This window comes from Macrotis lagotis, chromosome 7 (assembly GCF_037893015.1).
Source record: "Macrotis lagotis isolate mMagLag1 chromosome 7, bilby.v1.9.chrom.fasta, whole genome shotgun sequence".
Lineage (NCBI taxonomy): Eukaryota > Metazoa > Chordata > Mammalia > Peramelemorphia > Peramelidae > Macrotis > Macrotis lagotis.
In genome coordinates, this window is record NC_133664.1 from 174,564,353 (window position 1) to 174,589,991 (window position 25,639).

General features: G+C 37.1%; 2 protein-coding genes across 2 annotated transcripts in view; one reads left to right on the forward strand and one right to left on the reverse strand.

Moving 5' to 3' along the window:
• The window catches only part of DHTKD1 (dehydrogenase E1 and transketolase domain containing 1), an 85,293-nt gene extending 64,281 nt beyond the window's left edge, over window positions 1-21,012 (reverse strand). Inside the window, exon 1 of the mRNA XM_074194121.1 lies at window positions 20,784-21,012. Within this exon, the coding sequence (XP_074050222.1) occupies window positions 20,784-20,994 (211 nt within the window). The 5' untranslated portion in view covers window positions 20,995-21,012. The remainder of the gene's footprint in view (window positions 1-20,783) is intronic.
• A 184-nt stretch (window positions 21,013-21,196) lies between these two features.
• UPF2 (UPF2 regulator of nonsense mediated mRNA decay) overlaps window positions 21,197-25,639 on the forward strand; it is a 130,808-nt gene continuing 126,365 nt past the window's right edge. Inside the window, exons 1-2 of the mRNA XM_074194123.1 lie at window positions 21,197-21,369; window positions 23,922-23,999. The gene's annotated coding sequence lies outside the window, so the exon portion shown is untranslated. The remainder of the gene's footprint in view (window positions 21,370-23,921; window positions 24,000-25,639) is intronic.

The following is a 25,639-nucleotide window of genomic DNA, read 5'->3' on the forward strand; positions in this document are numbered from 1 at the left end:
TATGACAAGCAGCCAGAAGGACACAATTCAAATATCGTGGAGCTGCAGTCAGGATCACACAGGACTCAGCAGCAGCTACATTGGAAGCTCATAGAGCTTGGAATATAATATTCCAGAAGGCAAAAGAGCTTAGAATACAACCGAGAATCAACTACCCAGCAAAAATTGAATGTCCTCTTCCAGGGAAAAAGATGGACTTTCAATGAACCAGGGGAATTTCAAATGTTCCTGTTGGAATGGCCCGGAGCTGAAGAGAAGGTTTGATCTTCAGATACAGGACTCAGGTGAAGCATAGAGATTGGAGGAGTGGGGGAAAATATGAGGGACTTAATGATGATGAACTGCATGTATTCCTGCATAGAAAAATGATACTGATAATACTCATATGAACCTTCTCAGTTAATAGAGCAGGTAGAGGGAGCTTTTATAGTTGAAGCACAAGAGAAAGCTGAATTCGAAGATAAAATATGGTGTAAAAATGGAGTCAATAGAAAAAAGGGAAATGTGATGGGAGAAAGAAAAAGGAGAGGGGCGAATAGGCCAAGATATTTCATATAATAAGATTTTTCTTTATTACAATGATCTACTGCAATGATATGGAAGCGGGGAAGGCAAGGGGGGAATGAGGGAATCTTCGCTCTCATCAGAGGTGGCTAGGAGAGGAAACAGCATATATACTCAATGGGTTATAGGCATCTGGAGTAAGAAGGAGAGAAGGCAGACAGGGGGAAGGGGAGGATGTGAGTGATGAAGGAGAGGATGGACCACGGGGGGGGGGGGGGGAGTGGTCAGATATAACACATTTTCTTTTTTACTTCTTGCAAGGGGCTGGGATTAGATGCCCTGTCCCGGACCATAGGGCCAGGTGGATGCTGGGTCTAAGGAGGGGTATGGGGGCTCAGGGCCTCTTGGCCCCAGAGCTGGGGATCTGTCTGCTGTGCCACTCAGCTATGCTACAGCAGAGTCAGAGTGAAAGGAGAGAGAAAAATATAGTACAGGGTAGTTGAGAAGTACGAAAGGAGGGAGTTGCGATCAGCAATGGCAACAGTAGAAAAATATGGAAGTAACTTTTTTGATGGACTTATCATAAAGAATGTGACCCACTCGCGATAGAGTTGTTGGTGTTGGAACAAAGACTCAAGCACATTTTTTATTGTTATTATTATTGTTTTGGAGGGGTGCAGGGAAAATGGGGCTGGGTGGCCCACCTGGGGCCACACAGCAGGGTGATCGTTGGGTGTCTGAGGCTGGATTTGGACCCAGGTGTTCCTGGCTCAAGGGCCAATGCTCTGTCTGCCACCTAGTCACCCCAACTATTATTACTATTTTATTTTATTTTGGTTTTTTTTTCCTTCTTTTTGGTTTTTGCAGGGCAGTGGGGTTCAGGTGGCTTGCATGTCACATGGCTGGGTGATTGTTGGGTGTACTGGGCCGGATGTGGGCTCGGGTGCTCATGACTCCAGGGCTGGTGTTCCGTCCACTGCACCACCTGGCCATACCTACAATTATTACGATTATTTTTTTTATTTTAATTTTTTTCTCTCCCCTTTACCTTATCGCTCAAGTGAGTCTCTATTTTGGGGGGGGAGGGGGTATTTTGTTTATTCTTAAACAAGAATATTTTATTAATGTATAAAAATTGTACAAAATGAGAATAAATAAATATTAAATATAAAAAAATAAAAAAATAGTTGTCAACTCATTTACAAAAAAAAAAGTCAATGGCCCTTCCCATGTTTATCATCAACAGCTTCTTTTACAATTTTCCTTGTGACTGGACTTCATTTTAGTTTCTTTTGAGCGATTTTATTGTTGTGGAAAACCATTGCTCCTTCATCCAATGTATCATAAACACCTGGAACCCTGAGAGGTTAAATGATTTACCCAGTATGTGAGTCAGAGACAGGAATTTATCTCAGGCCTTGCTGACTCCAAGACCAGCTATCTAGTGATCATATTTCTCCATGCATTAAGATGCTTCCATGTATATGACACACCTTAATTGGGACCCGAAATTTGAAAAAAATATTACATAAAGTTATTGAACTCAAGTTTTATTCATCATAAAATTCATACAATTCCACATCACTGTCAAAACTCCCATTCATTAACTTGTTCTCATCTCTATTTGATGATGGATCACTGTCTTAGGGGAGACTGACCACTATCCTGCCTGTGCTTTGGTCTATGGTTGATTACAAACACTCCTGAGCAAGTCCAGTGCATGAATACATGCTTAGTCCATTCTGTTTCATGAACCTAAAGCATCAATTGTTTTCTCCTTTGAAATCAGTAACTTCTTTTTCATCAACAATTCTTGCCTCATGCTGAACCATCCTTGTGGACACAGGAATTCCACTTGCCCTTTGCTCTTCAATCCATCTCTTCAATTCCCTCTCTAAACCAGGCCATTTTGCTGACTTGCTTCTCATGGCCTTCTGCTGGGGCATTTTCAGTAGGGTTTCTCCTAGCCAGTCTTGGATTGTTTTCCCACTTGTAGGAGGATCAAACTTATGTTCAGCAGCATAATTTCCATTCACTTTTGCAAGCTGGTTCACTTTGAATTTGAATTCAGCACTGTAAGAAAATCTTTTCTGAGCCACTTCTGGGCAGAACTTGGCAAAATGTAACCTACTATACCAGTAACAAATGCAAAACAACAAGTGCAAAGGCGATAAGCACAACAAAGCAGGAATTGCAAGTAAAAAAACCTGCAACCACTCTAAAAGACATTCCTGGTTTTTAAGCCCCAAATCTTTTGAAAAAGGGTGCATCTTATATATGGGGAAATACAGTACCTTGCTAAGCTGCCTCTCAAAAACAATCAATTACATTGATTGTACTAAGCAAAGTAATAAGAGGCAAAGTTTTTTTGTTTGTTTTAATGTCATTTCCAAGATTGATAAATAAAAATGGAAAGGTAAGAGGCAATAACTAGTCAATCAAGCAATCATTTATTCAGCATCTATTATATGGAAAGTATTCTGGGACTGTATACAAAGACAAAATGATTCCTGCCCTCAAGAAACTCTCATTTTGGGGTAGGGAGTCATAGAAATATATGAGTCTAAATAAATACAAATTATACTCAAGATATGGAAGAAAGGCACAAGATAAGTACAAGAAAGGAAGGAAACAAACATTTTTGAAGCATCTATTATTTGGCAAGTACTAGATTAAGCACTTTACAACCCTAAGAGATATATGCAATTATCTGTGAGGAAAGTGAGACAGAAAGAAGTTTAAGTGATCCACCTGGGGTCACATAAGACTGAATTTGAAATTAAAACTGACTGATTTCAGAATGAACCACCTTCAGCTTCCAATTTTTAGAACTAATTTTTTATTGGTTGTTCAGTCATTTTCAGCTATGTACAATTTTTGCGATTTCACATGGGGTTTTCTTGGCAAAGAGAGTGCAGTGGTTTATCATTTCCTTTTGCAGGTCATTTAACAGTTGAGAAACTCAAGCAGAGTTAAGTGACTTGCCCTCAGTCTCTCAGTCTCTCTCTCTCTCTCTCTCTCTCTCTCTCTCTCTCTCTCTCTGTCTCACACACACACACACACACACACACACACACGCACGCACACATGCACGCACGTACACACGAAAACATACGCAGCTAGTATGTATCCAAGGCCAGATAGGACAGAATATTATTATAGAACCCAGATGAAAACTTGATTATAATTTTGTCTCATCAAACAGAATTATAATTATATAATTTTCAGCATATCCTTGCAAAATCACTTTCCTACAATCATTAATCCCATTTTGACTTGTCCCTTTAATGGATCTACATTCCAAATGGTCAAAGGTGAACTTAATAGTTATTTCCATTAACTGAAATAATACTACTTCTTCCTTTTCTTAGTCTGATCATTACCATATTCCAGGCAACTTTTCAAGAAAGGTACTGCTCTTAAGTGGATTGTTCATGGTCTTTGTTCAGTGACAACACTAATACCATTCTGGAGGAGAGCTAATATTATTCTGGAACACTCATGAAGGATACCTCAAAGAAAGTGGCTAGGTCTTTGGAAAAGGGAAAAGAGATTTCAGAGAAATACACTGGTTCAGAATTGACTGATAAATTTTTCTTTCCCAGTTACAGACTAATATAATTTTGTATTATTTAGTCATACAAAGCACTAGACACTAAAAAATCATAAAAGACCTCTTACAGAAGCTCAGTACTTGAGCACATCTTGGAGAGAAGTTTGGGATTCTAAGAAGGAGAGATGAGGAGGCATGGGAGTCTGTGCAAAGATCACAGTAAAAATGTGCATGAGCAAATTGGTCAGTTTTTAATCTTAAAAGTCCAGAGGAGGTGGGAGTAATCATTATTAAGCCTAGGAAGGAAGCCACTTAACCCCATTGCCTTGCAAATAAATAAATAAACAAACAAACAAAAAAATAAGCCTAGGAAGGTAGATGGAAGCCAGAATGTCAAGGGCTTTTAAATGCTAGACAAAGACATTTATATTTTATCTTAGAGGTGACAGAAAGCCTGTGAAGGTTCTTGAATGAAATAGTAACATAGTCAAACTTGCTCTTCAGAGATTGAGCAGCTGAATGGAAGGATTGGTAAAGGAAACCAGATTAGACTAACTAAGTGGTCATTTAACAGTTCAGAAAGATTAGAGTCTACAAACATTGACGGGTGGGGAGGGAATGATTTAAAAACTATAAGAATCTAAAAAAATAATATAATAGTCTGAAACTTAGAGATTTTTGTTTTGTTTTTTAAAAAAATCAGTATTTGTGATTCATATTGCCACATTTTAGGGAAATATTATTCAGACTTTTATCTTATATTACTAAAAACCTCCTGTCATGCAAAATGTCTTTCTTGTTCTACATTGTACTTATTAAAACAATACTTCCCCCCCACACACACATCCAGTCTTTCCTTTAAAAGCAGTTTCCACAAAATAGCTATTTTTATCTATTTATCTCTGACCACCTCTAAACTAATTTTGAACCTATACAGGACTCCAATTTAGCAATACTGTAAGAATTATATCAATACCTCCCCCCCCAATTCTGAATTGGAAATTCCTATATATATATAAAAGTTTGTTTGAAAATTAGGTTCACTTACAGCCAAACATTAATAAAAGTTAGGTACAAGGTAAAAGAATTTTACAGATCAAAGTTTAACCAGTGAAAATTTCACTATTTAAGAGGTTGCTCTAAGTGTAGTCAGCATTTCTTTTTAAGTCAAGGAAAATTTTCGGGAATAATTAAAAAGTCTTGATAGAAGTCAAATTTTCAGAATAATTTCATTTCAATCATTAATGTATAATAAGGCTATGATGTGAGAGAAACTAAGGGCATAAGAATAATATTACAAATATAATTGTACCCCTTCCCACTTCTATATTATCTTACACACACACACACACACACACACACAAACACACATTTTACATATGTAGGGTGTTCCAAAAATCTCAATATTGTTTTAAGTAAAACTTAAGACTGTTGATGTGATGTTCAATCTTGATGGACTTACTTGTTCCATCAGTGCAACAACCAGGGACAATTTGGGGCTGTCTGCAGTGGAGAGTGCCATCTGTATCCAAATAAAGAGCTGTGGAGTTTGAGGACTATTCCCTTTAATTTAAAAAAAAACAAACAGATATCTTATTGTCTGATCCTGTTATCTCTTATACTTTTTTGTCTCTTCCTTAAGGATGTGATTTCTCTCTCATCACACTCAATTTGGATCAATGTACAACATGGAAACAAAATAAAGACTGACATTGCTTTCTGTGGGGGAGGGAGAAGTAAGATTGGGAGAAAAATTGTAAAACTCAAAATCTTTAATTAAAAAAAAAGACTGTTGGGAAACCTTCTTTCTGTGAATTTTGGGCACAACCTTTATCTGTGATAGAAATGAGCATTGTCAGTAGGTTATCCAATGGAAATCACTAATAATTGATCTCTCTTCACATTTTCCAAATCAGATTCCTTTCATGACTGTGGGAAAAGGGCACTATTTTTTGACAAGGTGTATGAATGAAGCTTTGATCATGAAGGAATAGCTAGTGAAATCATGACCTTCATCTTTTTAGCCTTATTAACTACATATGACTTATAGTTATATTTATTTACAAAATAATGACATAAATTATCTGCCACACAAAGGTGACATAACAGATTATAAATGAGATTTAATTCTGGTACTCTGTATGTCTTATTATGAAGGTAAACATCCATTTGGGACAAACATTTTTCAATAGATGTCCCATAGAAATAATTCTTTGGTGATCTTTCAGTCAAATATACATAGAAAACAATAAACTTAAGCATGAGACAAGGTTCCAAATTTCTAAGAACTTTCAGAATATTTAGGACATTAATTCATAGTCATGATTTGGTCTGAGAATATTAAAATTGATCTTGTATCATTTCCTTATGTATCCTATTTAAAATTCATTGATTTTTGTCCTGTAACTAAGTCATGGTTCTCTGTCCCTGAACTTGTTTCAGAATTCAGCTAACCAATAATGGATTAAGTTTAGAAATTCAGTTCTCTTGCTAATTAAACATGAGATGAATACAAAGAAACATATATCTGTGAACTTATATAATAAGCAGTAAAGAAAATAATAAACATGATAACTACAACAATGTAAATAGAAAAACTACACACCAAAAAATCAAAAAGATATTCAATGGAATTATAAAGATCAAGCAGTACTCAAAGGAAAAGATGTGAGAAGCTACCCCTCAACTACTGCTTCCTAAATGTGGAAAGTGTATAGGTCATTATACATTGCAATGTTTTCAGAATTTTTCAATGTAGCAACAAGTTGTGCTGACCTTTTTCCTCTCTCTAAAAATATTATTTGTCATACTGGATAACTGGGAAGAAGAAAGGAAGTAGGAGGAATATTTGGTGGTGTAGTTTGATGGTGTAAGACATAGAAAATATCAATAAAAATTTATTTTAAAAGAGAAATTAACTTAAGCTTTTAAATCAACAAAACCAAGTAAATATAATTGCTAACATTATATTTGATAACATATTTCATTGTAAATTTCTACAACTCAGCAGTTACTTGTGTGACTTTTGATGTCACTATGTCGTTTTAGTTTTCTTTTTATCCAGTCATCTCTTTAATGAGGAAAATATTTTTCCTTCTATTTAGTTGCAGCTAATGTATAAACTTTATATTCACTTTATTTTATTTCATATAGGTCTTGATAATTTTTATTTCTAAAAGTCAAAGAAATATAAATTTAGAGTTTAGAGGTCAAGTCCAACATCCTCATTTTAAAGAGGAGGAAAGTTGAACCCAGTGAAGTTAAGTATTTTATCCAGAGTACCTCAGATAGTAAAATGGCAGAGCAGGGACTTGACTGGCTCCAAAGTCATCATTTTTCCCCACTGTATAAGAATGATTAGAAAATAAAAGAGTTCCCTTTCTAACTTACAAGTAGAAGAAGAATTTATGACCAAACTAAAAGTAAAAATCACAAAAGACAAAATAAACAATTTATTTAAATTCAAAAGCTCCAGGGCAAAAAAAAAAAAATAATGCAACTAGAATAAGGCTCTAAATGGGTGGGTTAAAAAAAAAACCTTTGCATTGGGTATTTTTTTTTTTTAGGTTTTTGCAAGGCAAGTGGGGTTAAGTGGCTTACCCAAGGCCACACAGCTAGGTAATTATTAAGTGTCTGAGACCAGAATTGAACCCAGGTACTCCTGACTCCAAGGCCGGTGCTTTATCCACTACGGTGCTTTATCCACTACACCACCTAGCTGCCCCACATTGGGTATTTTTGATAAAAATCTGATATCCAAGAGATATGTGGAATTGACACACTACAAGACTCTTTTTTCTTGTATTAGTTCAGGAGGGCTTCAAGAAAGGAAATGGAACTAGCCCCACCTCAAGTGGAGGCAAAAGATAGGGGCATGTGGGTGAGCAATAAGAAGCCTAGTCCAAAGAGTTTGTGGAAGGGAATAGTTAGGTAGATGATCCTGGTTACCTTTGCCTTATACAGAAAACAGGAATTCCCCAGCCTGAATTCTGAAATACAGGACTTTGATATGAAACAATTTTGAGAATAAGAAAAGCAAGTGATCAACAATGATCGTCAATGAGGTCAATGTTCACTCAAGAGAGTTTGGTATAATAATCTACACAGAAAGAAACATGTAATATCAAATGCCTATTGTTAGGACTGGCATCAGGTTAGATAGAAAGATAATCTCATAGTTTATGATACTTAAAAAAAATATTGAAATAGGACTTCTGGGTGTTCCTAGGCCGCAGTGGAGGGTGCGGCAGGGCTAGTGAGATAGAAGCTTGAGAAAGTGCATCAAGATGTCCTGCAGCTCCAGTGCTGGCTTTGATCGGCACATTACTATTTTCTCCCCAGAGGGTCGCCTGTACCAAGTCGAATATGCTTTTAAAGCTATTAATCAGGGTGGCCTTAAATCAGTAGCTGTCCAAGGAAAAGACTGTGCAGTAATTGTTACACAAAAGAAAGTACCAGACAAGTTATTGGATTCAAGCACAGTGACTCACTTATTCAGAATAACTGAGAACATTGGCTGTGTGATGGCAGGAATGACAGCAATAACATGCCTGTCTACTGTTCTATCCATTGATTTCAAGTCTTCAGAATTAGAAGTCGGCGTAGTTACAGTTGAAAACCCTAAATTCAGGATTCTGACAGAATCGGAGATTGATACACACCTTGTTGCTCTAGCTGAAAGGGATTAACACCATTAGTCTCCCTAATCAACTATATGCTGACCAGGATATTTGGTAAAAACCAACACATTCATCAATGACTCTGATTTGACAAAAGACCCATATCCCCCTAAAATGGACCTGGCTCTGTATAAATAAAATGGATGTTTTAGAAAAAAAAAAGTATTGAAATAACTAATAATAGAAGATCAAAAAAATGGGGGAAAATAGCTAAAACATACCAAGAACACACAAAAGAAATCTTTCTGGGGGGGGTGTCAGTTTTGAAAGCATTATGGGACCAATTTGCAAGATATTTGAAAGAGGGAAATATTTTCAAATAATTTTAGAATTATACAATGAATAATATATAAATGGAAACTTAATTCTATCTATATATTAGGTATAGAAATACAAAAGAAATATAATTCCTTCTCAAATAACTTACATTCTAATAGGAGAAGACTGTACATATAGGAGTGGGGAATCAGAAAAGAAATCACAGGGACAATGGATGAAATCTATTATGATTCCTAATACAAGAAATAGAGAGGAGGATGGGGAAGCAAGAAGCCACTTGTAATGGACTGGTGGTGGTTAGAATAAAGCATGGTTGGATATAGTAGATACTCACCAATTAGTACAGAATGACTCTACTATGGAAATTCCAGCAGAATCAGTCATAGTCCCAAAGTGGTACGCCAGGAAAATGGCCAGAATGAAACAGGGCTCAGAGTCCAACTTATAATAATAATAATTACTAATATTTATATACAGCTTTAAAGTTGGCAAAGGGCTTTATAAATATCTCATTTTATACTCAGTACCTAGGAGGTAGGTACTATTATTATTGTTCCATTTTATTAATGAGCTAACTTAGGCAAATACATGTTGACTTGCCCAAAGTCATATAGCTATTAAGCCATGTATGAACTTGTTTTCCTGATTCCAGGTCCATGCTTTATCCACTTATTCCCCAGCAGGGTTATAAACTTCCTCCCTCAAGGCAGATCTACATGTCATCTGCCATTTATGGTCTTAGAGGCTTACCTGGGGGATTACATTACTGGTCTGGACATACACAAAAGATAACTGAGAAAACATAAAGACCTGCTTTATTATCTCTTCAAAATCTTTGAGAAGGATCTCCACAGGTAACCAGGTATTCTAAAGGAAAATAGGAAGAGCCAGACTCTCCTCTCAAATTTTCTTTAACAGGTTACATCTTTACTATCACACAAATAACTAAAAAGTATAGTAAACATGAAATCCCACTGTGTTTACTAATTACAAATAAGAATTTGACCCAGAACAATAAATGGGTTTTAAAGGTCATCTGTTACCAAGGTATTCGTGCATATTAAGGTCACACATGATTTCTAAGTAGAGGCAACTTCAAAAAACTATATTCAATGATTCTTTGATTAACAATATTAAGTAAGGCACAAAATAAAATTATTTGCCAATTTTACTAAATATGTTACTATGTTTACTAAATATGTTATCCTGCATGGAGCCAAAATGATGGTGAAATACTCCAGGGGCTCTTGTTTTTGTCAATGACATTGATTACATTTAGTACCAGAATAAGGCAACTCATTTGTTCACTATAAATCCACACAGGAGAGGCAGCACATAAATCCATCAATTTAGTGAACATCTAACTATACTCTATACTAAAGATACAAAGGGTTTACATTTTATTTTTGGAGATGTGAATAATGGCATTGGATAGGCAACCTACAGCAGATAAACAATGAATTGGGACCAACACCAAATAGGAAGACAGTAGGTTATAATTTTTTCTGGACTAAATTTTATTTTGTTAATTAACTGAGAATCTGCCTTCTCTCTCCTACCTCCCTCTTATCTCTTTCTTGAGAAAGGAAGAAAAAAAAATCCTTGTTACACACACACACACACACACACACACACACACACACACACACAAATATGATGTCTAGTCAGGCAAAACAAATCCCTGTTTTGTTTAAATTAAAAAAAATGTTTCGTACTGCACTCTTTGTCTTTTACCTTTCTGTGAGAATACAGGTAGCATTTTCATCCTGAGTCCTCTAGAATTGTGGTTGGTCGCTGTGCTGCTCAGAGGCCCAAGTTTTTAGTTGTTTGTCTTTATGATATTGCTATTATTATATAACTTGTTCTTCTGGTTCTGCTCACTTTCCCCTGCATCAGTTCATGTAAGACTTCTCAGATTTCTCTGAAATTCACTCCTTCATCATTTTTATAGCATTTTTCACTTCATTTACATACCATACTTGTTCAGCTATTCCCAATTTCCAAAGCTAATCAATCCCCCCAGTTTCCAAAGTAGGCTATATTCCACAGTCTTTTAAATGATTCTAAGTCGCTCCCTGACATAAACACCTATCTTTTTTAACAATGATGTTCTCCTGATGATTTTGCAGCATGATAACAAATCATGGAATACCATAATATCAAAAAATAAAATCAATATTGCAAGTGACCCAAAGGGCAATGGAAAGAGGTACAAGTAGCAGGCAAAATATTACTAACAATACTAAAAAATGGTATAAAAGATATATAGGAAATGTATGATTAGAAAGAAAGCAAGTTATTCATGAGAGATAATAGATTCATAACAAAAATATTAATTAATAATAGTAAAGAATATATAGAAAGATCAATATCACAATCATTTGATAGTGATGATGATGATGATGATGAGAGCTAGGAAATAACTAGTATCAATAAGGAATATATTATACATCCAGAGAAGTGTTGTTGTTTTGAGTCCCCCACCCCCAAATGGTTTGGCCTAATTCTTCTAAAATATTCAAGGCATCAGATGGAAAAATCTCAGTGACTTGAGTTTACACCTGGAATGGTACTGCAGCTTAAATCTTTAGTCCCTTGTCCATTTCTATAGTTTTGCTATTCTCATTCAGCAGTGGAAAACAAATTCTCCCTCTATCTCTTGTCAATAGTGAAACTTGCTTGTCTTGTTGGTAAAGATAATGACATCTGGAGTCACCTCCACATTTGTGAATATTTTGTCTTCTTCTTCCTTCCAATAGTGACTCCTACATGGTACTCTCTAGGAATTTTTTTTTCCCTACTGGCATCATATCAGTTTCATTTGCAGCTATAGTAGCCAGTTTCCTCTTCTACCTACCCCTCACAAAGGAAGAGAGAAGGAGGAAGAGAAAAGGAGAGAAAGCAGCATTAGCTACTAGAACTTCCAGATGCTGGCTACATATACATTAATAAATAAATAAATATATATACACACTATAAAAACAAAACAATCAAATTTAGCAAAATTCTAGACTAACTTGAACAAAAAGGACAAAAAACAAGTGTTTTTTTCTTAGTAATTGGTTTGGTTCTAATAAAAACAATGATGATAATATTTATAATGGTAAGATATTAATGGAAGTTTTTTCTCATTCTATGTGCTTTTAATTTTTTTTTTTGTTTGTATAACTGGTAAGAGACAGTCAAGAATATTTGTGAAGTAGGGGGCAGCTAGGTGGTGCAGTGGATAGAGCATTGGCCCTGGAGTCAGGAGTACCTGAGTTCAAATTCAGCCTCAGACACTTAATAGTTACCTACCTGTGTGGCCTTGGGCCAGAGCCACTTAACCCCATTTGCCTTGCCAAAAAAAACCAAACAACTAAACAAAAAAAAAAAAAACCCTAAAGATTGGGTTTCACAAAAGTAGGTTTCCTTTTACAGAAAGCTCTGGGATATATACCTAATTTCTCCCTTCCAACAGAATAAAGAAAAGTTTTGCTTATGACCATTGTTAGCCCTATTTTTATTTTTTTAATTATATTTCTTAAAGTTAACTATGGTTGTGATGATCTGTTAGACTTAACAGTTGTTGCATAACTTCTGACTTTGGGGTCATTTGTTTTCTATCTTTATATCAGCCTTTCTATCTTATGTCTCTTGAAGTTAGTTGAGATACACTATATGGAAACATGTCAAATTCTCTCTAGTTCAGGGTACTCTCCCTTTTCAAGTACACCTAAGGCAATCTTTTTAGATGTTTCATTGGCTTCCAACCATACCCTACTTTTGTAAAATATTTATCTGTGGATAAATCTGAAAGTAAGTTTCCTGAAGGCAGGATTGTGTCTTCCTCTCCCCACTCTCTCAATCCATTTTCACAACCTAATACAATACTACCTCACACACTCTTAATAAGTGTTAGAAGAGAGATGAGCAGAACCAGAAGAACATTGTACACTGTAACAGCAACATGGGGGATGATGATCAACCTTAATGGACTTGCTCTTTCCATCAATGCAGTAATCAGGGACAATTTAGAATACCATCTGTATCCAGAGAAAGAACAGTGGAGTTTAAACAAAGACAAACATCTATTACCTTCACTTTTTTTTTTAAAAAGTGTCTTACGTACTACATAATTTTTCTATCCCTAATATTTTATTTTCTCCTCAAGGATATGATTTCTTTCTCAACACATTCAATTTTGATCAATGTATGGCATGAAAACAATGTAAAGATTATCAGACTGCCTTCTGTGGGGGGCAGGGAGGGAGGGTGGGGGAAAAATTGTAAAATTCAAAACCTTACAAAAAATGATAGGTAGAAATTACTATTGTATACAATTGGAAAATAAATAAAATATTAATAAAAAAGAAAAGGGAAAAACTTACTATGAAGCAGTTATCATCAAAATAAAAATAAGTGTTTGCTGAATGAATGAAGAATAAAGAATAACATGGATACACCAGGTTGGGGATATCAGGATTGGAGGAAACCTACACGGAAGACTAGAGACGGATCTAGTGAATCAGAAATACTATCACAGGCTAAGCAACTGGTTAAATGTGCTAGGAAAGAAGGGATAGGGAAAGGGAAGGGGTAAAGGAATTGCTATAGCCACCAAGTCTTTCCTATGGATCACAGTGGTTACTATATAAATATTAGCTTTTATTATTATCATTATTATGGTTTTGGGGATAAGTACAGAATTGGAAATAGGGAGCAGGTAATATTTTTCAGAGTGCTGATCTTGGAATCAAGAAGACTTGAGTTTAAATTTTTTTTTTAGATTTTTTGCAAGGCAATGGGGTTAAGTGGCTTGCCCAAGGCCACAAAGCTAGGTAATTATTAAGTGTCTGAGGCTGGATTTGAACTCAGGAACTCCTGACTCCAGGGCTGGTGCTCTATCCACTGCACCACCTAGCCACCCCTTGAGTTTAAATCTTGTCTCAAGTACATACTAGCTATGTAATCCTGTTCAAGTTACTAAACTTCAGCTTCCTCATCTATAAAACAAAGGTTTGGATTCAATAGTTCTTCCAATTTGACATGGCCTATGATTTTCCTGCGCAAGCTATTATTTCTCCACTAGCTCAGTGCTATTTAAGTATTAGTCTGAAAAATTCATCTTCAGTAGATTTCCTCTGCCATTTAAAAATTTTTTTGTTTTCAAAGATTTAAGTCACAGAATAGTAACTATCCAAAAAGGAATAAGAATTAAAACAAAAAACTGCAGTTCCAGGTAGGTATATCATTTTGAAGAAAACTATAAATATAAGAGGGTTTTTTTGAGAGCAGTACTTTTAGAGAGCTTTTCTTAGCAAAGTATGAAAAATACTTTATTAAAAAATAAGAAAAGAAAGTAAAGAATGTTACTTAAAAACAAATAGTATCAGCCAAGGTCTATAATTCATAATGCTGATTCCTTTCCTCATAATCTTTCAAGACTGTTATACACTACCATATAAGGTTGCAGTTCTAATTTCAAATGATACATTTTAACATATGCAAGTATATGCTATTTCAAACTCGATGGGAGAAAGTGGTGGGGAAGGAGAAGGGAAGCTGCTCCCCTTCTTTTAGTCTTTACCTTATAAAATAAATGATTTTAAAATGGACACATGTACAGAGCTCATGAAAGGGTTCAGATTTGAAGTAAGAGGACAGGGACAAAGGAACTGCCTCAGCTAACTTACTACTTCATTGACTATGAAAGATTTTCTGGACTACTTTGTAATCTACTTGAAGACAGAGATACCATCTTATAGTTCTTTATATTCCTACTAACACCTACTTAATAACAGTCAAATCAATTTACATTTAAGTGACTTTTATATACTGGGCACTCTATCCTGTCCAGGGTACCACCTCTCTTCAATCTGGTTTGAAACTAGGAATCTTTTCTATTACTAATTCCCTGCTCCTATATTCAATCACTTGTCAAGCTTTGTCCATTCTGCCTACCTAAGAGCTTTTGGTCCTCTTCTTCCTGATTATGCTACATTCATATTAGTCCAGTCTACACTTCTCACCACTCTTTCCTTCCTCAATCCATCCAGACAGCTCCCAAACTGATATTCATAAAATGCAAATCTGATCATATCATTCCATTGCTCAAAAACTCCCCATTGTCTCCTCTGGCATTTAAAGTTCTTCACAATTTAAGTTTCAAATCGGTCCATTTAATACTCCATCTCTCACCTGTATACCTTTGTAGAGTAGCTAGGTAATACAGTGGATACAGTACCATACCTGGAGTCAGGAAGATCTGAGATAAATCTTGCCTCAGACACTTACTAGCTGTGTGACTTTGGGCAAGTCACTTAACCCTGATTGCCTTGTATCCAGGCCCTTCTCCAGTTGTCCAAATTCATATCTGGTCATTAAACCCAGATGACTCCAGAGGAGAAAGTGAGGCTGGTGACTTAGCACAGTACCCCCTCACTGAAATCCAATTCCAATAACATTACTTCCCTGTTGTCATGATCTTTGAAAACACCATCATCATCATCCATACCTTTGTACAAACTTTGCCTCAAGCTTGGAACAATCTCCCTCTTAAGTTCCACCTCTTAGAACCCCTTCAAGGCTTAGTTCAAACATTATCTTCTTCAAAGGGCCTTTACTAATTTTTCTCAGCTATCAGTAGCCACCACAAATTAATAAGTCTTTATTTTGCTTTTCTTTTTAGTGACTGAGTCTTGTCATTTCTATCTTTGTAAAGTATACACTCTCTCCTCTCCTCTGACACTACCACCATTCTGATTGCAGGCTTTTATCATCCTAGAGCTGAACAACAGCTTCTGGTTGGTCTCATGTCTCCATTCCTGTCTGTTCCCCCACTTGGCTGTAAAATTGATCTTCCTAAAGTATAGTTCTGACTTTGGCAACCCCTAGTCAGTCAACTCCAGAGGCTCCCTCTGGATTATCTCTAGTATCAAATACAAAATCCATCTGACTCCTTCCTACCTTTTTAGTCTTCTTACACTTTATTCTCATATATTCTATAACCCTGTGTTAATGGCCTCCTTGCTATCCCTTGCAAAGGACCCATTATCTCCTGATTTTATGCATTTTCCTAAACTATTCTTCATGCCTGAAATATTCTACTTCCTCTTCTCCCCCTCCTATCTTCTCTGGCATCCCTCAAGTCTCAACTAAAAATATATCTTGTACAAGAAGTTCTTCCTACTCCTCCTTAATTTTAGTACTTTTCCCTCTGAGGATTATCTTCAATTTATCTTGTTTATATTTTGTACATAGTTGTTTTGCGCATTAGACTGTAAACTTTTTTATTAAAGATTTTATTTGAGTTTTACAATTTTTCCCCCAATCTTACTTCTCTCTCCCTCCCACCCCCCATGGAAAGCAATCTGTCAGTCTTTACTTTGTTTCCATGTTGTACATTGATCCAAACTGAGTGTGATGAGAGAGAAATCATATCCTTAAGGAAGAAACAAAAAATATAAGAGATAACGAGATCAGATAATAAGATATAAGGGGGTTTTTCCTAAATTAAAGGGAATAGTCCTTGAACTCTGTTCAAACTCCAGGGATCTTTATCTGGATACAGATGGTATTCTCCATTGCAGACAGCCCCAAACTGTCCCTGATTGTTGCACTGATGGAATGAGAGAGTCCATCAAGGTTGATCAGCATCCCCATGTTGCTGTTAGAGTATACAGTGTTTTTCTGGTTCTGCTCATCTCACTTAGCATCAGTTCATGCAAATCCCTCCAGGTGTCCCTGAATTCCCATCCCTCCAGGTTTCTAATAGAACAATAGTGTTCCAGGACATGCATATACCACAGTTTGCTAAGCCATTCCCCAATTGAAGGACATTTACTTGATTTCCAATTCTTTGCCACCACAAACAGGGATGCTATGAATATTTTTGTACAAGTGATGTTTTTACCCTTTTTCATGATCTCTTCAGGGTATAGACCCAGTAGTGGTATTGCTGGATCAAAGGCTATGCTCATTTTTGTTGCCCTTTGGGCATAGTTCCAAATTTCTCTCCAGAAAGGTTGGATGAGTTCACAGCTCCACCAACAGTATAATAGTGTCCCAGATTTCCCACATCCCTTCCAACAATGATCGTTATCCTTTCTGATCATATTGGCCAGTCTGAGAGGTGTGAGGTGGTACCTCAGAGATGTTTTAATTTGCATTTTCTCTAATAATTAATTTTTCATATGGCTATGGATTGCTTTGATCTCATCTGTAAATTGCCTTTGCATATCCTTTGATCATTTGTCAATTGGGAAATGGCTTTTTTAAAAAAAATATGACTCAGTTCTTTGTATATTTTAGAAATGAGTCCTTTGTCAGAATCATTAGTTGTAAAGATTATTTCCCAATTTACTATATTTCTTTTGATCTTGGTTACAGTGGTATTATCTGCAAAAGCTTTTTAATTTAATGTAATCGAAATCATCTAGTTTGTTTTTGGTGATGTTCTGCATCTCTTCCTTAGTTATAAACTACTCTCCTTTCCATAGGTCTGACAGGTAAACTAGTCCTTGATCTTCTAATTTGTTTATAGTATTGATTTCTATGTCTAAAGCTTGTATCCATTTAGATCTTATCTTGGTAAAGGGTGTGAGGTGTTGGTCTAATCTTAGTTTCTTTTATACTAACTTCCGATTTTCCCAGCAGCTTTTATCAAAGAGAGTTTTTATCCCAACAGCTGGACTCTTTAGGTTTATCAAACAGCAGATTACTATAATGGTTTCCTGCTATTGCACCTAGTCTATTCCACTGATCCACCACTCTATTTCTTAGCCAATACCAAACAGTTTTGATGACTGATGCTTTATAATATAATTTTAGATCAGGTAGGGCTAAGCCCCCTTCTTTTGTACTTTTTTTCATTAAATTCCTGGAAATTCTTGACTTTTTATTTCTCCATATGAATTTATTTATAACTTTTTCTAACTCAGTAATTTTTTGGAATTTTGATTGGTAGGGCACTAAACAGGTAGTTTAGTTTTGGTAGAATTGTCATTTTTATTATACTAGCTCTACCTATCCATGAGCAGTTGATATTTGCCCAGATATTTAAATCTGATTTAATTTGTGTGAGAAGTGTTTTATAATTGTTTTCAAAAAAGTTTCTGAGTCTGTCTTGGCAAATAGACTCCCAGGTATTTTATATTGTCTGAGGTTACTTTGAATGGGATTTCTCTAACTCTTCCTGCTGTATCTTGCTAGACATATATAGAAAAGTTGAGGATTTATGAGGGTTTATTTTATATCATGCAACTTTGCTAAAATTGCTAATTGTTTCCAGTAGTTTTTTGGATGATTTCTTGGGATTTTCTAGGTAGACCATCATGTCATCTGCAAAGACTGAGAGTTTTTATCATCTCCTTCCCTGTTCTAATTCCTTCAATTTCTTTTTCTTCTCTAATTGCTGAAACTAACATTTCTAATAAGATATTGAATAGTAGTGGTGATAATAGGCTTCTTTGTTTCACCCCTGATCTTACTAGGAATGCCTCTAGCCTCTCCCCATTGAATATAATGCTTGTTGATGGTTTCAGATAGATACTGCTAATTATTCTAAGGAACATAGACTGTGAACTTCTTGATAGCAGAGATTGTCTTTTCCTTTCTTTGTTTTTCCAGCACTTAGTACAACCAGTGCCTGGCATATAACAGAAATTTAATAAATACTGGTTGACTTCACATGTGCATATCTTAAATTAAATTAACTGTGTAGGCATTGTATCCTCCTAAACCTGGCAAATACAATGAACTTTAAAATGAATATTGATTAATTAAGCTATTATGGCAAAGTTGGAAATTGCATACAACCTATAATCCCACATCTATCACTTGTCGTGAAAATACTCTGTTCCTTACTGGTTTTTCAACCTTTGATCCCAATACTGCCCTATTACTCTTTGTCCAACCCAATTTTGTCAAATTGATTTTCCTAACTTAAAGATCCAATCAGTTTATTCCTCTGCACAAAAGATTCCACACTGTCTACTAAATAAAAACAAAAATAAATGTAAAGAGAAGCAGTCTGGCTTAGCATAGAAAAAAATGGAAAGGCATTTCTAGAGTTGGAAAGACCTGGATTTAAATTTTTCCTTCTCCTGAACTTCTTGGTGCTCCAAGCTACTCTCTAAGATTATAGGCAAGTGGAAGTAGTTTTTAAATATACATCCTGGAATTCTCTAGCATCCTTTTCTGCTCCAGATCTATGATCCTAGTAATATCATGTACAAACACACACACACACACACACACACACACACACACACACACACACAGAGACAAAATTCATGCTATTGGAAGTGGAAAACAAAAAAAAAGGGGAAAGAGTTTACAGAGCAGAAGTTTCTTTGGGGACCTAAATTCACTGAAACTCCCTAGAATATGGGTTTGAAATACTGCAAGAAAAAAATTTACAAGAATTATAATTATGAAGTTAGGTTTGTACCTAGTAATAACTGAGCTCATTTAATGCCTAAAGGTTTGTAAAGTTATTTACTCATATGATTTCATGTGAACCTCAGAAAAACCCTTTGGAAAGGCACTATTATTAAACCCATTTTACAAATGAAGCAACTGAGGTAAATAGAGGTTAAGTGACTAGCACAAGGTCACAGTGCCAGTACATAGCTGAAGCAGGGTTTGAACCTAATTCTTCCAGACTCCCAAGTCCAAAGCTCTATCTATTAGGACAACAAATACTGTTAACTAGAATCATAGATTTGTAGCAAAAAGTTATGCTTGAGGTCATCTATCCCAAATCTCTCATTTTACATATAAGGAAGCTGAGACCCAGAAGTGATAGAGTCAAAATTTGAATATATGAAGTCCTTTAACCCCAAGTTGTTGAGTCGTTTTTTCAGTCATGCCCAGCTCTTTGTGACCCCATTTGGGGTTTTCTTTTTTTTTTTCCCCAAGGCAATGGGGTTAAGTGACTTGCTTAAGGGCTGGTGCTCTATACACTACACCACCTAGCTAGGGTTAAGTGACTTGCCTAAAGTCACACAACTAAGTATTAGGTGTCTGAGGTCCTCCTGACTCCAGCCAGAACTGGGGCTCTATTCACTGCACCATCTACCTAGCTGCCTCCATGTAGAGTTTTCTTGGCAAAGACATTGCCGTGATTTGTCATTTTCTTCTCCAGCTCATTTTACAAATGAGGAAACTGAGGCAAAAAGTACCTTAAGTGATTTGCCCGGGATCATACAGTGTCTGGGGCCGTATGTGAACTCAGAAAGACGAGTCTTTCTAGACGCCAACCCCTGAGCTCGGTCCACCGAATCACCTAGGTGCCCAAACGACTCCAAACTCTAAGTCAGCCGCCTCCCCACAATTCTTAGCGTACAAACCCTTAATGCCCCAATTCCTCAGACCTTAGGAAATGGAGATGGTTTCCTCTGGCCTCCTAACTGCACAGAGCTACACCTTATCCTGGCTTTCGGCTTAAGTCTCGGCCCTCTCCAGGGCTCGGTTATTTTCCCAGTCCAGGGCTCCCCAGCCGCTCCCAGGCCTGCGGGACAAAGGGGGCCAGGCTGCATTCCGAACACCGCGCGGCCCGAGGCGCTACACAAGCCCTGGCCCGGGAGGAGGATGCCGAGCCGGGGTGAGGGGGCCATGGCAGCCCCTCTTGGGCCTCGCCTCGCCCCGGGACCACCCCTCCGAAGCCGAGCCGTGCAGGGCAGCAGGCGGGAGGCCCGAGGCGGGCGCGGGCTGGCGGATGCCACAGCCGCGGCCGGCCCCTCTCGCTTCTTCCCCCCCTCCAAGGCCTCAGACCCCCCACAAACCTGCGGGGCGCGCCGGGGCCCCCCGGGGCTCCCCGTTTTCCCGCTGCTTGGGCCGGTAGCCGTAGACGCCTCGCTCGGTCTGGTAGCCGCGGCGGAGGAGGTGCCGAGGGATGCCCCCGAGGATGCCCCTCGAGACGGCGGCGAAGTAGGCCATGGCCCCGACGCTGGCAGCCCGGCCCCGAGCCCTTAGGTTGATGAAAGTGCAGCCCATGTGCGAGCCCCGGGCCAAAAAGCTCTGCCACCCCCCACCCCCCGACAACGCCCCTACACCTAATTGGCTCACAAGAGACCGTCCCTCGGAGAAGACTCGCCTCTGCCCCTCCCCCCGGCCACCTCTCTCTGGGTAGAAGCTTCGGGGGAGGGAAGGGGCGGGCGGAACTGATTGGTTTACTTCTAGAACAATGCAAAACAAAACCTCTCTATGTCCTCCACTCCAGAGCCAATGGAACGTGTACGCTTTACTTCTTTCGTAGCCCTTTCTCCCCAACTCTCCTCACTCGTCAGTCTCAACCTAAAAACTACACGTCTTCCCTCCATTCCCCAGTCAGCCCTAAGAGAGAGGGGAAAAAATAGTGGAAGAACACAGGTAGGTGAGATGACTAGATTTTAGTGGATAGAGAGATTGGACGGGGAGTCTGGAAGACCTCAGTCCCAGTTGTGTGACTCTAGGCAAGCCATTAAACCTTCATACTAAGTTTTTTTTATATGTAAATTGAAATAATAATAATGATAGTGATGATTTTTCAAAAAGCTCACACGATCAAATTCAAATGAGATAGTAATATATATGTAAAGTTCTTTACAAACTTTAAAAATATAAATGCTAGTTATTTGGAATAGGGAGACAGAGGCAGGAAGTCTGAGGGATGAAAGAGGGATGAAAGACTAGAAAATGAGTTTTTTTCTCTTTTGGAAATTTAATCTAGATCCTAGATCTAAACGTCATCTCATCCAACCTCTTTTTACAGATGAAGGAATTGACCTTAGGGAAGACAGACTTCACAGAACCTCACACAGCTAGTAAACATCAGAGACAATATTTGAACTGAGTTTAACAGCTAGTACTCTTTCTGCCATGCCACAGATTAGGTAATGAAAGAGAAGAAAATGAAGTAAGCAAGACTGAAAAGAAGGCTTTGAAAAGAGGATTATAATTGTATAGAAATTTATGGACTATACAGTTGATTTGTCTAGGACAATGTATCTTAAACCTCTTCAATAAAGAAAATAGCAGTGAACTTGCCAGTTGAAACAAACAAGGAGGATCTATTTCTTCCCATTCTTTCATTGGGGTAACCATCAGTTTAGTCTAGTGTCACTTGGGTCATCCCAAAAAGTGTATATTGTATTCATTCGACAGTTTTCTTCTGATATTTTCCACTGCTCAAAAAAAAGTATACCTTTTAAATATCAAATCTATTAATTCACTCTTTTAGGAAAAGAAGGCTGGCCCAAAACAGTACTTCAGATCCCAGAGACCTCCAAACAATAGTTTAGGGATGAAATATATTCTTCCATCATGCATTTTATAGACAAAATTTCATGAACAAAAGGAGTTGGGTGGGGGTCTTTGAAAAACTCAGAGCTCCCTGGGCGGCTAGGTGGTGCAGTAGATAGAGCACCAGCCCTGGAGTCAGGAGAACCTGAATTCAAATCTGACCTCAGACACTTAATAATTATCTAGCTGTGTGACCTTGGGCAAGCCACTTAACCCCGTTGCCTTGCAAAAACCTAAAAAAAGGAAAAGAAAAGGGAAAAAACTCAGATCCCTCAGGTATTGTTCTCATTGCTTTATCTTTTGGATCCATTAATTATTGAATGTCTTAGAATCACAGAATCTTAGCACCAAAATGGACTAGTATTTCCTGAGATTAACTAATTCTCATATCTCTACTGTCTGACCCTATGCTGAATTGCCTCATTTCAAATACAAGTGATAATTTTTAATTTAGTCATATGCAGCTCTGGGTAGATGTTTTAAATGATTGTAGTAGCTAATTGTTGACAGGACAACAAAAAATCCTTTCTGTCTCCTCCAGAAGAAATCCAGCTGAATAACATTAAGAGAGGATTCATTAATTAAGGTGAGAGAGTAGGGATAGTTAAGAAAGGGAGGGAAATCACAAAATAATTTGAATGTCAGATGAAGGAATCTGAACTTTATTTAATAAAGGGAAAGCATTGAAGATTTTTTAGCAGGACAGTTACCAAATAGTGTTTTAGAAAGGCAAATAATGTTTGTCCTTCATTCTTGAAGATCATGACTTCAGGGAGGTGTCATGACATTCTGGTGAATTCGATTTGAGTGAAGGGGTGCTGTGTAAGTCATCAGTCTCACTTTCTCCTCCAGAGCCATCTGGGTCAAGTGGCTAGATATAGATCAAGACAACTGAGATGGCCCTGGATGGGAGACAATTAGGATTAAGTGACTTGACCATTGCCACATTGCTAGTAAGTGTTTGGTGTCTGGGGCCACATTTGAACTCGGGTCTCCTGATTCCAGGGTGATGCTCTATCCACTGTGCCATCTTGTTGCCCAAGAAAGGCAAAAGTGATGATGGTATATAAAGTAGTTTAGAAGATGACTTTAAAACTGGGGATAGGCCAATTAATAATAATGATAATAAATAATAATAATAACAATAATGATAATGATAACATTTATTGGTACCTACTATTTGCCAGTTATTGTGCTAAGTATTTTACAAATATTTCCTCATGGCAAGATATTAAGAGGTTTCCTGTTTTCCAAAGCTAAGGTCCAGCAAGGAAATTGTGGTGGGACCTCGGCATTACAACAATCCTTTGCACTCACCCTCTGGCAAAATCCCACATAATTATTGTATTGCTTTGATGAGCACCAGGTATTCTCTGAGCTTAGATATATTGGATAAGTACCCATGTTCTGGTCATGAAGCCCTGCTAAAGAATCAAATTTGCTTCCTTGTTGCTCACTGTCTATCAGGGCTATAGCTGACTTTGTAATCATTAGTATAGATATTGAGATCTTCCCCCCTCCCACTGCCTTAGGTCTCCCCACTAGGGATGGAGGCCCAGTATATAATGTCTTTACTTGCAAACTGTTTGCCACCCTTTGAAATTAAACTTCTATTTTATTCCTGACTCTCTTCTCTCTAGCCTGTTCTTTTCAGCTCTGGCCATCTACAGGTTAGAAGCTAGTTGGTTCCGGTTTGGTTCCCACAACAATCCTGGAAGGTAGGTAGTATTATTATTATTTCCATTTTACAGCTGAGGAAATTGAAGCAAGCATAGGTTAAATGATGTACCAGTCATCAGACAACTATTAAGTATCTGAGCTTGGATTTGAATTTAGGTTTTCCTGACTCAAGGCCCAGTATATTATCCCCTGAACCACCTATCTGCTAGAAAGTATAATTTCTGATAAGAAAAAAACTATTAAGGTGAATGAAACTAGGTAGCCTCAATGAGAATGGAAGAGGCAGTAAAATTAAAGGTGGGGAGGAGCGGAAGGGGACAGAAGACTGGGATTATATTAGGGAGCCAGCTGAATATGTGCTTCTAGTACTATGGAGAAGAATAGGAAAGGAAAATAAAGATTTTTTAGTTATCCTAAGATGGGATAGTTGAGTTTGTATACACACTGTGTCATATCATCTTGTCAATTCACTAATAAAAACCCTTCAACTTTGCTCATTGCCCAATGAAATCCAAACTCTTTTTTGTACTAGTATTGAGATAAACTGCTCTGTTGAACCCTATTCTTTACCCAACATGCTCTTGAATTTGGTTCAGTTTTGATATTCTAATAAAATGTAATTAAAAAGAAAAGAAAAAAAGCAAATACAGATTAAAAAAGTACCTAAAGCACTCAGCAAACTTTAAGATGCTATATAAATTTCACTTTTTAAAATTACTTTATCAATGGTAGTGGTTACTATCATTCAGAAAAGGGAAAATAGGATATTGAAAGGCTTAGATGTTTATCTTGGAAAAGAGAAGGCTTGACTGGACAATAACTGCATTGAAGTATTTGAAAGGTTGTCATAAGGAAGAATTATTACATTTAGAATCATGAATTTAGAGATAGAAGACCCTAAGGGGTCATTTAGTACAACCCTCTAGTTTTTCAGATGAAGAAACTGAGGGTGGTTAAATACTTGCTCAAGATCACACTGGAATATTTGGAAATTGTATGCAGGTGGGACCTTTGACTTCAAATTCACTGTTTTTCTGGTCACAGTACTGATTTGTTCTACTTGGACCCAGAAAGCAAGCAAATTTAGATCTGATAAAAGGAAAAATTTCCTAACAATTCAAATTTTCACAAAATGAAATAGTCTACTTTGGAAGATAGTGTTCCCCCCACCCCAGCCACCCCCCTCCCCAAGTTGGAGGTATTCAAGCAAAGAATAGATGAGTACTTTGTTGGGTATATTGTATGCATATTCCAGTATGAAAATCCTTTTGAAACTAAAATTCTGTGATTTCTTTCTTCTTAATCTTTTTTTTTTTTTGGAATTTATCATGATCTTTATATGTCATAAGGGGATGTTACCATTTCCTATTATTGATATATTTTGCCTATTTCTTCTTGCAAGACTGTGAAGTTTTGTTTTACTAATTTAAGACTGAAAAAGTTTCATTTTGAAAATGTAATATAATGTTCTTATTTACCTCTTATGCTTTCTTGATTGAACTATGCTCACTTTTAGCAGTGGCTTGGTAAATTGTGTATTTTTTTCATTTTGAACATATGTAGATTTTCCTGGATTAAAGGGTTAGGTTTTTTTTTCTGCTGTAAACAGCATATTGACTTTTCTCCTTCAGTCAATGACTTGTTTTCATTTTGTTGGGGAATTTAGTCTACTTATATT